At 38.6% G+C, this 15,656-nt stretch overlaps 1 protein-coding gene across 3 annotated transcripts in view; it reads right to left on the bottom strand.

Moving 5' to 3' along the window:
- Nucleotide 1: 1 nt before the first annotated feature.
- Nucleotides 2-15,656, bottom strand: part of LOC6644548 (flocculation protein FLO11) — a 31,750-nt gene continuing 16,095 nt past the window's right edge. Inside the window, exons 1-4 of one of the 3 annotated variants that reach the window (XM_002067350.4) lie at nucleotides 11,875-12,065; nucleotides 4,411-4,731; nucleotides 4,010-4,324; nucleotides 2-3,936 (exon numbers count right to left, since the gene is read on the bottom strand). In XM_002067350.4, the coding sequence (XP_002067386.1) occupies nucleotides 494-3,936; nucleotides 4,010-4,324; nucleotides 4,411-4,468 (3,816 nt within the window). In that variant the 5' untranslated portion in view covers nucleotides 4,469-4,731; nucleotides 11,875-12,065 and the 3' untranslated portion in view covers nucleotides 2-493. Of the gene's footprint in view, nucleotides 3,937-4,009; nucleotides 4,325-4,410; nucleotides 4,732-4,891; nucleotides 4,908-11,874; nucleotides 12,066-15,656 lie in introns of those variants that run through there. The other 2 variants (XM_047011656.1, XM_023177101.2) reach the window with 2 other exon arrangements.

Raw genomic sequence — 15,656 nt, 5'->3', positions numbered from 1 at the left:
ATTATAATAACTATACTGTATATATATTTGTATATAAAGATATATAGAATAATTTTCGCAAAGCTTTCGCTTATCTCACACATTTTCTTTTTCTTTTCTTAGTTGGTTTTTGTTTTGTGACCTAATGACTAAAAACAAAAAAATGGTTTCATTTAAAAAAAGGCATAAAATTACAAAATAACAAAAAGTTTTACACAATTTAGCAAAAGTTGGGAAAGGGCAAAAAGAAGAGGATAAACAGAATTTCCCATTTCATTTACAATTTTTGTTTTTAGTTAAATATTTACAATATTTTTTCTGGGTAAAGAAGCAAAAGAAAATTAATAATAAAAAAAAAAACAAATTAAAATTTATATAATAACGAATAAATTGTTGTTTTTTGTGTGTGTTTTTGGGCCTTTTGCTTTGTGCATATTGTGTTCCTGTTCCTTGTTGTCAGTTAGATTCCTCTTCTAATCCTTCTCCCGCTGCTGCAATCGACCCAACTTAAGCATTAGGCCCGATTCAGTTCATCACGTTTGAAATTGCGTATGGCCTCCAGTAGCTGGGAGCGCGGATCTGGTGATGTGGGCGTGACAACCTTGGTTGGCCGTACACCACCATTCAATTTTAATTGCTTAGGCGGAGCCGGAGGCTGGGGTGGAGAGGGCGGATTAGGATTCGCAGCCACCTTAATCTCTGCTGCTGGCTGTGTTGTGGGTCGCAGTTTCACCTGTAATATGACTGGTTCGGGCTCGGGTTCTTTCACCTTAAGCTCCACTGACTTGGTGCTCTTTAGCAGGGAAATGCTTTTGGCTGCGGGAACCGGTTTAGGTGCAGGAGCAGGAGCAGGAGCAGGTGCTGTAGTGGAAGCAGGAGCGGATACGGGCGCAGGAGCAGATGCAGTTGTAGTTGCTGTGGTTTTGCGCAGGGCAACGGATGATTCGTTAGTCACCCCTCCATTGACTGAGACTCTTACGCTGAGAGCCTGTTCCTTTTCCTGTTGCTCTTTGGCCAGCATGCGCTCCTTGAAGCCCGTTCGTCGCAGAGTATTCTGGCCGAAGGGCGCAGGAGTGGGAGCCGCAGCTTGAACAGGAGCTGATTCAACTAACACTGATTTCGGTCGCGGCAGGGAATTGGTATTGCTCGAGGGGATCGACATCTTAGTTATACTCGTTGGCGCTTGGTTAAGATTGGGTAAGGTGAAGCGATTGCTCTTTGATGGTCGAGGCAATGTCGATGATTGACTTTGTACAGGTACCTCATTCTCTTGACCCTCTTTAGCATCTGAACTATCCGTTAAGGGCTTGACCGTAATGGGCACATGGTAGTCCTTGCGCTGTGATATACCCATTCGGAGTATGGGTGAGGCCACTTCGATGGTCAGCTTGTTGGAGTTGGAGTTGGAAGTGGATGTGGAAGTGGAGGAACCACCGAAGATGTAGTCACCCTCGTTCTTGATGGCCACCTGAGACTTGGGGCGTTCGCTCCAAGTGGCAAAGTTGATGCTTGGCGGGCCGGAATATCGGTAAGTAGGTGGCAGTGGCTTTGCTTCCGTCTTGGTTGTGGCTTCTGGAGGGGATTTCTCTGATGGCTGTGCAGCTAACTGAGTTTTAACTGCAATTGGGGCTGTAGCTGGAGCAGGAGCAGGAGCGGGCGTCTCAATTGAAGTAGTTAACTTTAAGGTGGACACTTGCCCCTGTCTCGATCTTGTTTCAGTTAAAACTGGCGACTTTTCCGTGGACGTGACAATGTGATTTGTTTCCACCTTGACAGGTTTAGGCGGTGCTGCAGGAGCTGGGCTTGACTGTTCCTTGGGTGGAGCCACGAAATTCGTGTGCCTATTGACTGGACTATCCAGCTTGATTTGTTCCTTGACTTGGATGACTTCACTAACTGGTTCCTTTACGGTTTTAAGCGGAACTGATGCTGGCAATGATTGTTCTTTTGTGGGAGACACTTGATCCTTTAGTGGTTTGATCGGGGGTTTGCCTGGTGAAACGAGATTGACTGCCGTCGCGGACTTTGTTGACTGTTCCTTCACGGGTGTAATTGGCGGCGTATCCTGCTTGGGTGGACTAGACTGCTCCTTGATGGGTGAAATGAAAGCATCGACCTGCTCGACTTGCTCATCATTGGGAATGCAATTCTTTGGTTGTTCCAGTTGGGGAGAAGTTGATGCACTGCTTCCACTGTTGATGCTGCTACTGTCGGCCAGACTATTCTTACGGGAATTCAATATGGTTTTGATCACCTCAAGACTTTGCAGGGACGGCGATTCGCCAATGCTCAGTTCGCTGGAGGAGCGTCTTTGGTTCAAGCCACCATTCGGCATGGCATCGACCTTGTTGAGCGACAAATGGGAAGAGCTACGCAGACTGAGGGAACCGACTGAATCATTGCCTGATCCTGTTGCTTGAAAAGAGTCGGCACGAGTAATTTTCGTAGATGTTGTTGAAATGTGGGTCGTGGTCGTGGCGGTGTTGGAGCTAGAACTGGAGCTGGATATGGAGGCAATTGTGAAATTGGCCAAACGATTGGGTTTGGCTGACTCAATCTCCTCCTGAACTTCGGGTTGCTTGCGGATTAGCGTGTCCAGACGCTGCTGTTGAATAATTGTGGACAACTCATCGACAATGACATTGTGGGGCGACGAAGGACTGGAGGCGGCAGAAGAAAGTCCCTTGGGACGCTGATCAGAGAAATCGGGTGGTGGTGAAATGGGCACAGAGTAGTTCCATGATGACAGGGAAGTCTGTTCGCTAAGACCATTGGTGGTTACAGCATTTTCCTGTTCATCCAGTTGCCCATTCTCCACCTCCTCCTCCTCCTCCTCTTCTTCTGCTGCGGCTGCTGTGAGCACAGCCAGCTCGGCCAAAGTGGTGGGCATTGGATCACCCTTGACTGAAGTTTGGCAAAGCTTAAAATTATACACCTTGATGGCCTCCTCGTCCTCTGAACTGGATTCCAGTTGGGATTTGGTTTCCGTTTCGGGTTCGGGTTCGGGTGAGGGCGCTGGTTCACCAATGCCGGAATCGGCTTGCTTGGATGCCGCATCATTGTCATCATCTTCCCCTGCACTACCCAACGACCGTGGCTCTGGGGTAGGTGTGCGATTCAGTATCACCTTGGACACATTGCTGGCTGGTATGGCGGGGGCAGTGCTCACAGGCAGTGGAGGCGGAGTCAGCGGCGTTTGTGGCGTCTGTGGGGTCTGTGGTGTGGTGATCCTAGGCGCCGGTTGCGGCATTGGTGCCGTCTCTGTTATCGATGCCGTGGTGGAGGCCAATGAAATGCTATCAGCTGACATCGCCCCAGCGTCTGGTGGTGGAGCCGGTGCTGTGGTTTTTTTTTTAATTTGTAGCAAACGCTTTCGAGGCGACGGCTCTGGCCCACTCATACCAACGCCCACCTCTGGTTTCAGTTCCAGCGTGGCATAATGACCATCCGATGCATCCGGGCTATTGCCATTGCAATCTAGCTCCGTGGACAGATTCGGTGTGGACATGCACAATTGTGGACGTTTCACAATTACCGCATAGGCCGGCTCTGGGTTCTTTTCCCTGGTCAGTTCGGGCACAGATTGCTCTGGTATAACCACCTGACTGGGTGGACGTGGTGCTGCCCGCTTCTTGCGCGGCGGTGGTGCCATCACCTTATTGGGCACTACCACGGGTGTCCGGGTATAATTCATGCCCGTCGAGTCCATCGAGTTCAGTGAGTTGCTCGAACTATATGGACTTGGAGTCTTCGCCGTGATTTTCGAGTTGCGGCTGCTGCTAAAGTCTGAACTGCTGCTTAATGAATCGCGATCCCGTGCCGCTCCCGTGCGATGAAATTTGGGTAAAGAGTCGGCATTGAAGCTATCATATGACTCGGACTTGAGGCACAGTCGTATCTCGGATAGACCCACGGCTCCAATGGTCGACTCGCAGCTGTACACCTGACTAGCATCCACTGTGCGGGAGAAAAGAAAGCAAAACAAATTAGTCTAAGGAGTTCAACACGTTGAGAGCGCTTCTCTTCTTACCGGGACTGCGGAACTCATATTTCTCCATATCCAATTGCTTGTGATCACAGACCAGGGACAGCAGTTTACTCAGCTGGACACGTGCGCCCAATCGTGTGACAAACAACTGGTTATTGGGCAAAAGAACTGTGATCCTAAAGGTTTGCTCGAATGGTGCATTGCTGGTGGCAGCGGGTATTGGGGTAATTCGATTATATTCCAATTGACTAGTCTCGTTTATAGAGTTAATGTCCGTCGACGTGGACAGATGATGCAATTGTGTGGTTGACTTGGATAGTTTTCCCATAGATGCAGTCTGGGCCGCAGAAGATTTATCTACAAAAAATTCAAATTAAATAAAGGAAATAAAGGCATGGGTGGGGGGGGGGGGGGGGAGGGGAATGTGGGAGGATGACTCTTACCCTTCTTGCGGCCAAACCAACGATTGATTGTGGAAAAGCCGCCCTTCATGCTGCTCATGCTGCTTTTGGGGCGTGGCTATTGGAAAAACTCTTTCTCTCTCTCTCTCTGTTTCTCGCTGTTCACTCGATCTTACACTTGCACTCGCTTGTTGCCTGTTTAATATCTTCAAATGGATTCTGTTATTCTTTGTCCTCGAAAACAGTTTTGAATTGGTTTCTTCCTTCAAATCAGTTGGCTCTGGATTTCGTAATATTTCCCACTTTACGGAGCATATTCCTCACACACACACAAAAAAAATGGCGTGCTGCTCGGTGCGAAATCTGCAAATGAAAAGCATTCCGAATGCTGATTACAAAACCAAGACGCTTCAGAATTTGCCCGAAAGCCATCTTATCAAGAAATATGATAAGAGATAACTGACTGATATATATGTATATATGTTTGTATGTATGGTATGGTATGGTATGGTATGGTAGTTACGTTTGGCAAGAAGGCTAACGACGATGATGATGATGATGGTTATGGAGCATATATTTATGTACATAGACGCATTCCTTATGTGGCACGGCAAGTCTTATCGTCGGCTCATGGCTAAATGTAGCACAATTCAAATTCTACTACTGGGTATAATCGATTTTACATAAGGTCACATTAATAAATAAATTGACAATGTGATAAATTGTGGAATAAATTACAAATTGATTTGATTTTTATTCACTTTTGACTTCCAAATCTTAGATAGAATACAATATTTTGTAATAATTTATCTTTAATAGGAGATAATTAAGAAACATTTGAAAATAAGAAAAGTAAATTATGTATTCATTTTGGTTTAAAAGTGATCGAAATCCGTATTGAGTTTGAATTTGAGTTTTCTTTTTAAAGAAATGATTGAAATAAAAAGAAAACAAAGAAATTTCACCCAAAAAACGAGAATAACATATTCAAAAACTATTCGAATATGAAAATCTAACCATTTATAGGTAATTTCTTAGAGAGCATTTCTGTTTTGTTATGGATAAGAATGTCTTAATCAGTTTTCTATTCATTTCTTTTGTTGGTTTTTGCCTTATCAATTAGGCTGTTAAATTTTGTAGCTATTTGCTTTTGGGCTTACTGCCAATTGTCGGCTCACACAGATGTACACACACACACACACACACACACGTAGACACACACATAGACACAGACACCCGCAGCTGCTGCTGACGGCGATAAGCTTCTCGAGGTGATAAAGCAGGCTAAAGCCAACGTAAATCGAAATTGGAATCGCTAAGAAATGACGTGATCGTCGACGGCTGAAGCGATTTTTGGGGCGCGCATTTTTTGTCGCGTGCTTCTAATTTGCACACAATGCACACAAGTACAACAATAAAAAAAAAAAATAAATAACAAATAACAAAAATTATATTACAGCAAGACGAGGGCAAACTTCTATTCGATCGACAGAATGTGGGGCGCTGTGGCAAAGGGGGGAAAGCAAGGTGATCAGTGCCGGATTAAGCCAAAGTGGGGCCTATTGTGGCCAATTCTTTCTCTTAACTACGAAATACAATGTTTTAAAAAAAGTTAATAATTTACTTTCAAAATTAATTAATGAGAAGTCAAAACTAAAGGCAAGTTTTGCAAACAAATTTAACGTTTTAGTTAACTTTTTTAATATTTTTTGGTCAAACTTCTTGTTTTTATCATGCTATATATTGGAATTGGAAATTCCAATCGATTTAGAAAACATTTTTCTATGTCTAAGTGTGTTTTAATGAACTTTAAAGTGATAACAAAACATTGAGAAATTGGAAACTATAAATTTCGATTCGATTTCTCAAAAATATCACGATTTTTTTTGGCAGTGTTTGCAAATTTTTGATTGTTTGAGGTCTTAATGCAAATTAAAAGTTTACCTTCTAATAAAAAAAAAAAATTAAAGACATGACTTTTGAAAATTGTTCAAAATTCAACAAAGTTACAAGTTTTTGAGTTCAGCGAATTGTATGGAATGTTCTTCTGTTCAGAATTGTCTTCAATAAGTGAGGGACCTGTGGCAGTTGCTACTCCTGTTACGAGGCTAATCCGGCACTGAAGTTGTATCTATGTATGTATATATGTAATTCTATACCTTGATGTGTGATTTGTCTTCTCATTGGCCATGCAAATTAGGCACAATTGCAATAACTAACTAACTAACTAACAAACAACAACAATTAGACACGTGCTCACCTGAAGGGGGGATTGCAAATACATCAGGGACAGGGAGTGACATAGATTAGCTACTTGAACCTAATCGATTGGCATTTTTCAAAGCTTTTGCACTAATTAGCTTGACAATTAAGTCGGTATAATTAAATTTTAGTCACTGACTCACACTTTTTCACTAAAGATCAAAATCTATTCTCTATGCTTAAAGATCGTCGAAGCTAAGTTGGACTAACTGAAATATACGTCTCTCTATGTCAGTGGCGGATCCTCGGGGGAGGAAATGAGGAAAATAGAAAAGGGAAAATTAGGGAAGAAGAGTAAACTTCTAAAACTTCTTAAATTTCGATATTCAAGATCATTTTTACCCCGAAAATTACAGGTTTCATTCTCCAAAATCTACATAAGGATGTCCATTTTTATATACTTATAGATATAGAAAGAAAAACACCAATTTTCGAAAATTTCTATCTCCAATTCGCGTTTTCTAGCAAAAAACTACTTAATGTTTGAAAAATCTTTCCATAAAATAGAGATTTTAGAGACTCGAATGTGTCAAAAATTAAATTTTCCCTTCTTTCTATAGGTATTCTATTAAAAATGGAGAAAAACTCCATAAAAAAAAAAAACATTTGGTTTTATTTTTATCAATCTTACTTAAAATTTTTTTTTTTAATTCACATTGAATTTACTTCAACTAGTTTAAAATTCTAAAACTTAATCAAAATATAAATGTGTTTGAGAACCCCTTTTCGAGATTTCCCGATATCAAATGATGGGCTATATAGGGTATTAACTTGTTCGTTAGCATGTCATTTTAACAATAACTTGTTTTTGCTTATCAGTTTGGTTTTTTTTTTTTTGTTTTGTTTGATTTTTTGTCTATTTTTTGTGTGTGTGTGTGTTTTTTTTTATTTAACTTGGCTGATTTAGCGCTTTTGTTTAATAGTCACCAACTTGAAACTAGAAATGAAAAACTGAGTAAGAAACATTCCTTAGCTATCGTAGGTCGACGGCGACGGCGACAACGTTGAGAATCATCACGTTCCATAAACATGTTATTATTCCTATTATTAAATATTTTTACTGCCATTATAATTGCTGGCCAACATTAAATGTGAGAGTTGGCCCCTGACCACACAGGCAAACCTTTCTAACCCCTCTCCGCCTCCTTTTCACCCTTCCCACCTTTTCTGCTTGTGAACTTGAAATGTTTTATTGTTTTGTATTTTGGTTTTGTTTGGTTATCAAAAATGGAAAAAAGATGTTCATAGTACTAAGTATATAGTAAATAACTATGTATATACATATGTATGTGTATACAACCATTTGTAGTATCTTTATAACCTCACAAAAAGAGAAACACAACAAGCAAAATAAATATAAAAAAAAAAGTTGCTCATTCATTAACCTTAGATGTATTATCAGCTAAATTTGAAATTGGAATTTGAAAGTGGCATTGTAAATAGCTTAGAATGTGTTCAGATTGTGATATAGAAAATGAAATTGTCGAGTAATTGAAATGTTGATCCAATGATCAACATAAGATCGGACATAGACACACACACATACACACACTTAGTTGGCTTACTTACATATATGTATGTATGTATGGGGGGGCTTTGGAATGAAATTGATTCGGTTTTTTAATTACAATTTACTGAGAAATTGTTACCGATTGTTAGACATTTAATTGCATACAAATATTGCATTAGACAAGATCGGATACAGCTGTCAAGAAAGACAATAACAATTATGGATACATATTTTCAAATCTTGGTAATACAGCTGCGTTAACAATTACTGGCCAAAATGGTAACAAGTTGTTTCAGTTAATTAGTTTTCGAAAAGACTGTGCATAAAAATATCTTATTTACATACATATATATACATATGTATGTATTTAACTAGTTAAGAAGTTTAAGAAGTTTATAACAAATTAAAAGTATTTAAAATTGAAGAAAATTTGCCATTTAGTGCAGTGTCAGTCCGAGAGAGAATACTCAAAGAACGCTTCTTTTTTTATTTTTCCAAGGAACTTATTATTATAGGAACTTATCCTATAGGTTCTTAGTCTCGGATAATAAGAAAACTTTTAAGGAGATTCTAATCGTAAAACACTCGTTTCAGATTAATATTCAAAAGGAAGAGATCTAAAAGCTTTTAAAATAATTCAAAAGAGATTCGAGGGCTAATTGGGACACAGAAGGTAATTAGATTACAAATAGTAAATAGAAGTAGCTAATAAATCAGTTAATTTAATATTTTTAGTCAAAAAGCTAAATATTTAAGTTAAATTTAAGTTTTAATTTCGCTAAGAACTAAATTTTTATAGGCAAATCTTAATTTCTACAATTCGCAATTGAATTTGACTTCAAATTATCAACTTAGAACCCATGAAAATGTATTAAATTCTCTAAACTAATGGACCAGTATTCTAAATATCAACTTGATTTATGAAATCTCACATAAAAATTCAAATAAATTCAAAATATTAATTCTCTAATTTGCAGACGATCTATATCATATCCAAATTTATCATTTTTATTATGGTTTTTGGCATTAATTCGCATTAAATTTGTCATTACTTGATCAATAAGGATATTTTAAAGGCTTTGGCATCGCTCTTATCATATTACATACACTCACGGCCAGATTGATAGGTTTGGGCCTGAGGACTAATTCAGAAAGTTGTGTAATAACAGTTATTGCCAGGAATAACAGAAGCTCTTAAAAGGTAAAAATCAGATGATTGCCAGCTGTAAGGCTTGAATTGAAATCAGCCAAAAACGACACACTTAATCACATTTATCATTATAGATCTGGAAAAGTCAAGGAACTATGACTGGAATTCCATTATATACATATATTGGCCCTATGACCAATTGGGCACATGCGATGACCTTTTAAGGAATAACATGAAACAATAATTAGCGACTGAAAGTCTATTTAATTATATCCAAAATATACATACATATATACAGTTAGAGTTTATTGTTCCAATGTTCGGTAATTTAACCGTTAACACACAATTTTGGCAACTTTCTAGACCGTTATATATGTATGTATATTTGAATTGTATGCCTATATAATTATTATGTTATGACAACAAACCCAATTTCGGAGGCGCCTTTAAATAATGCAAATCAAAAGTACAAACAACTCGAAGACCGCAGAATATATAGTAGAGGGAGGGTGAAAAGAAGAGGATGAGAAGGAAGAGGGAAAAAAGAAATCACAGTGAGGCAATGTGATGATTAATCGTTATTTATTGGGTATTTAGGGATTTTGTGTTGGTTATTTGTCATATTCAATGAATTTAATCATGGATATATTTATATAAATTGAATATACATATATATTATATATTGTACATATGTAATCAGAGGGTGATGATATTGCAATCAAATGGCAGGTGACGCGCTGACATTGGCATTGGCAATTGCCTTCGACTGAGGTTAGATATTTCCACCGATTGAGACGGCGATGATATCACTTGGATGCGACGTGAGGGAATTTTTATTGACGCTCTCTGTTCATTGTTTGTTGTTATTGTCTTTGTTTTTTTCTTGTTTCTTTTTTATTGCCAGAGTAGAGACATCTCCCTAACTAGTTAGCCAACTATGCAAATTTTGTCTTCAGAATGTTATAAACAATATAGACACATACATACATATACATATGCATAGATTGATAAACAACACGACACAAAACACTTGTGGAAATCTTTCTAAAGTGTCATGGCCCAAGGATGATAATTACCCACAGTATATGTATTTGTTAGCTAATAGTACTGCTTACTTATCAACTGGAACTTGTATTGGCGACTGTCTCCCTACACACAAACGCACACACAAACAAAGAGGGATGACTAATCCCAAATACTCTCTAGTTGCGTGTATCCTTATCTATGCCACATGTACTTGTACTAGTATAAACATACTAACTACTTATGTATGTATGTATATGTAGTCACTTTGAGTCACTTGACCAAGAGTCAAATAGACCAACTACTCACATGTATTTCCCTACATTTCCATTATTGCATTTCATTGAAATAATCTTCACACTTGAAATATATAACAGAAATCTTATACCATTTCTAATATAGACTTGTTTGATTCCCCCGGGAGTATTCTTTTAGGCTGATTTAACATAGATTATAGATTAAAAGTGAATTTTAAGCTTAATAATGTTGTTATTTTTTTTAGATTCGTAGGGAATTTTAACACGAGCTAAATCTGTAATGAATTAAATTTAGAGAAAGCATTTTAACTATTAAACATTATTCGACTAACAGTCTATTTCCATATCTGTGAACACAGTTGGACTCCGGTTACATGGGCTCACCGGACACCCTTACTATTCGGGATGATATTGAGTTTGTTTCCTTTTCTCAGATAACCATGATTACATTCATTATCTTGGATTTATTAAGAAACATTAGGATATGTACTTATATCAAATTTTAAGTAATTGATTTTCGATTTTTCGTGATCTCGCTCTAGTCCATCGGAGTTAAATTATATTTAAGTCTATTATTCTAAAAATGCAAATTCCTTGAATAGATTTTTTTTGGGGAGCATAGAATGGGGTGGTAGGGAGGGAGGGTATGTACACACGTAGGTCAAAGAAAAGCTCAAAAATTCCCATCTAAGAAGGAATTAGCGGTAGGGGTAGAAGGGGTAGTCCATTAATGGACTTATACAACTTATACATAAATAGAACGATTTGAGGAAATTTTGTTAAAGTTTAAGACAATTTTAACGTTAATAAACATTTAGTTAAAAGTGTTAAAAGGTCATGGGCAAGGGCAAGGGCAAGGGCAAGTGACCCCATGTAAAGGTTCTTGACAAAATCAAGGTACATACTCTATTAGTACTAAAGGGTATCAAGAGTATACATATGTATGTATGTATGTATGTACATACATCGCAACGAATTGAAAAATTGTCATGGTGTCAATTGTCTGTCTGTCTATCTGTCTATCTGTCAAGATATTTAACGACTACGTGACGTTAGTTTTGAGGGTCACACCATCATTTGGTTGCTTTCTTTTGGCATGTTTTTGTTTTTGTTTCTCTTATTATTTTATTGCAATATTTCACTGGTTTTGCCATTGATTGTTTAACAAATTGCACGTTGTTGTTATTAAATAAAAAAAACTAAACACAAGAAAAAAACAAATTGTAACACACTCGCGCACACACACACACACACATATGTATGTACACATATACACTTGAAAGGGCTTAGAACTGCGTACTAACTGGGCTGTTTGTTTGTCGCTCTCTATCTTTGTCTCTCCTTCACGGTTCACTATTTTTTTTTTTTTGTTTTAATTTTAATTTTAAGAGGGTCGGTGAGGTGAATTAGGGTGGGGTGGGGTGGCAATTGATGGCCACGTTCGGGGAGAGGTAGTTATGGAGCCCGCTGAAGCGAGCTTACGAGGCGCTGGCAACGACGACGTTAACAAAACTGAAAAAAAAAAAAAAAAACACAAACAAAAAAAAAACCCGCAAAATATGCACAATACAGAACACAACACACACGCACAGGCACAGGCACACACTCACACTGATAAAGCAACGGTAAACTCTTTTTCGCTCTCTCTCTCCCTCTCTCTCTGGTAGTTTTGTCTAATGATAGTCACTCTCTGATTGTTGCTCTCGCTAAAAGCGTAATTCTCTTATTTTGCTCTTTTATCTTATCAGGGAATGCAAAAACAACAACAACATTAACTTTTGGAGCAGCTGGCGCCATGTGTTGGCTGGTGAAAGGAAAAACTGCAGCATGCATCGATGCGTGTGGATGTGTGTGTGCTTTTGTGTGTGTACGTACCAGATCGTCGTCTTCCAACTACTTATGTTTATGTATCTGTATCTGTATCTTTTTGACGTTTTACGATACGATTTACTTGGTATCTTCACTTGTCGCGCCAGTTGGGCAAACTGAACTAAAACTTAAAGCCAAGTGCGTTGCATAAAGCCTACCAAAAGTCTGATGTCTCTTGGCTGCTGCTGCTGCTGCTGCTAACTGCGACGCTTCGCTTAACTGAAAATTGCGCAAAAATTGTTTTCTGATTCTGAGCTTCGACCTTCGTGCATTTGTGACTTCCACACGCATTCCAAATGATTGAACGCTCCTTGCAAGCAAATTGAAAACCAACACAAAAGTGAACACACTTCCAGTTCCAGTTCCAGGAGTGTCTTGGGCTCATGCGTGACCATTTTTGGTCTTCCATCGATTTGGTTAATGGCGCTAACAAGGAAGCCTCACCTAGACATTAGACATAAGAGACACCAACACCTCTAGCTCTAACCCTGCCCCACTGCTCCCATGACATCATCATCATCATCATCATCATCATAATCTACCCATCTCTTTGCCACGCATCGAAAATGGTCATTGAGCCCCCGCAACCATACCACACTCATTTCCCATTCTAGAGACAACTCAATGGGTGTGCCCCCCTCTGTCAACCCCCACCCCTCTATTAACGTAAGACATTCTTTTATTTGCTTTTTCTAGGGAGTGGCTTCTTTTAATTACAAGAAGCTCCCCCCCCAGCCCCTCTTCAAAGTTCCCTTCGTATTCTATATTAAGATAGTGGAAACTTTCTGCCACCTGTGTTATTTATTAATCACCACTACTAACAAAATTCCCCAATTTATTACTAATTAAGCCAGTCAAATTGTTTTTGTTGTCGTTTCAATCTATACATATGTACATATGTTTGTATGTGTGTACGATTCCCTCACTTCACATGTGATACCCATCACTGATCCAATATCTAAATCACTTAAGGCCTGTTCTAAACTATCACAAGCACCAACCATTTTGGCCTTTTTGGGCCACTTAGTAGCGTTTCCGCTTATCAAAAACGACAACAACAGACTACAAAAAAAAAAGAAAGAAAGAAAAACAAAACCAAATAAAGAATCACTCGATAATGTACATAAAATACCATAAATTCTATTTTGACTTGTACTGATATGATCGTGCCATTTGTGGGTGTTATGGTTGGTTGGTTGACTGGCTGGTTGGTGGGGATGATAGCCAAGTTCGAGGGCATAACCACCAATTGCCACCCATTCACTTGGGCACTTGGCCATGTTCTGTTGTCAATTTTTTTGGTTTTTTTTTTGTTTGTGGTCTGGTCTGATATTTGTGTCGTTTTGTCTACTTATGGCACGTTTGAGTGAGGTTTGATAACCTCAACCTTAACATAGAAAATTTGTGTAGGGGCGCGGGATGGGTGGGTTGGGTTGGGTGGGGGCGTTTAGCGATTTGTGTGTAAAGTGCTTATTGCAAATTGAAATAACGTTTCACGTGTCGGTTAAGACCTGATTTTTTTTTTTTTTTGGTGACCCCGTTTTGAGGGAATTCTGTTTTTACCATTTTCAAAAAAGTGGCACAAACTCATTCCGAAATTAACGAAAAAGCACAGAGAGATAGTGAGGAAGAAAGAAAGAGAGAGATGGAGAGAGAAGGTAAATAATAATAACAACAAGAAACAAGTTTTCGTGATGGCAAAAATTCGACAATAAAACCATATGATCAGCGTAATGATAGTTATGATCATTGGCTCTCCACACTCTCCTTCTGCGTCAAGCTCTCACAATATAAAAGAAGCGAAACGAAAGGAGGAGAAAGAGGAAAGCAAGAAAGAAAGAAACAAAAAGATTTCTATTATTTCACGATGCTGCTCCAGCTTCAGTTTGAGATTCAACTCCAGCCTCCAGTCTATCTACCTATGTACCACTCGCTTTACTTTTTCTTTTCATCTTTCTTTCTTTTGTTGTTCTTGTTGGTTTTGTTTTTTTTTTTTTTTGTGCCTTCTCAAAACTCCTCCTTCTCCATCGCCTCGGCAAATCTCTTGGCACGCCTTTAGCCCCGATCCCCAATCTCAGCAACATTGGAAAATGCAGCACAAGGCCCAGAGGCCCAGAGGCTGCTGCTCCACATAACTTCAATGTACTTACTACTAGAACCGTTAGCTTGGCCCTTTTTTTTTTGCTTTTTTTTTGCATGTCTTTTACTTTAATTAGACTTCAATCAATGCCAGCGGCGGCAAAACTAGGAGAAGAGACTAAGTCACTCACAAACAACAATAAAAAACGACGCAAAAAAAAAAGACAACGCAAAAAAGAAGCAGAAAAAAAAAACAGAGTAAAGAATTGGGTCAATTGCAGCTGCTGCTGCTGCAACTGCAACTGCAACAAATGAACCTCGCCCTGCCCATGTAATGCAGTTCACATTACATTAGCGGTTTTAAGTTGAATTGACAGTTGCATGAGCTGCTCGACAAAAGTCCACACTGATTCAATTATGCCTCAGTTGCTCAATGGTCTTTCAATGGACTCGAATCTCAATCTCAATTTGCAGCTCAATCAAATCAATTGCTCGGTAAGTGAGTGAATGATGGAGTGGACCCTGCCAACTTGCACTATAAAAGACACAATCGAATAAAGTGGAACAACAAAAACAAGACAAAAAAGAACAACAACAACACATATTTATGGCAATCCTGGCATATTTGGCTTAAAAAAAAAAACGTTTCATTTTCTTTGTGTCTCTATTAACAAAATGCAAAACAACTTGAAAAGTTGGTCAAGAAGAAGTGCCAAAAAGGAGGGACATTTGTACCTTTCCTTATTGTCATCTCAACGCATCATCTAAAATCTTGTAAAGAAATCTTGTTTTCCCAATTTAAAGTATTGATTGATTTTGAGCCATCTCAATTCGAGGTTTAATCCACTTCAAGAAGGTCGAAATCTAGGCAGATACATACATACATATGTAGGCAAAGGCAGTGCCGGATTCTAGGGTCCTAAGGAAATTTTTTATTATTGATAAGTTGTTTATTCATTTATTAAAATTTATTAAAATTTTTAAGAATTCTTAACTTTGCTTAACTGTAACTTTGTTAAATTTTAAACGATTTTCGCTAGTCTCATTATCTCATTTCAATACTTATAAATTGAAATTTATAATTGAAATGCGAATCATGCTACTTATTAAGTTATATTTTCAAAAGAGACGAAATTCG

The sequence above is a fragment of the Drosophila willistoni genome (assembly GCF_018902025.1).
Source record: "Drosophila willistoni isolate 14030-0811.24 chromosome XL unlocalized genomic scaffold, UCI_dwil_1.1 Seg142, whole genome shotgun sequence".
Classification (NCBI taxonomy): domain Eukaryota; kingdom Metazoa; phylum Arthropoda; class Insecta; order Diptera; family Drosophilidae; genus Drosophila; species Drosophila willistoni.
The sequence above is the reverse complement of the archived record's forward strand: the minus strand, read 5'-3'. Positions and strand labels throughout refer to the sequence as shown.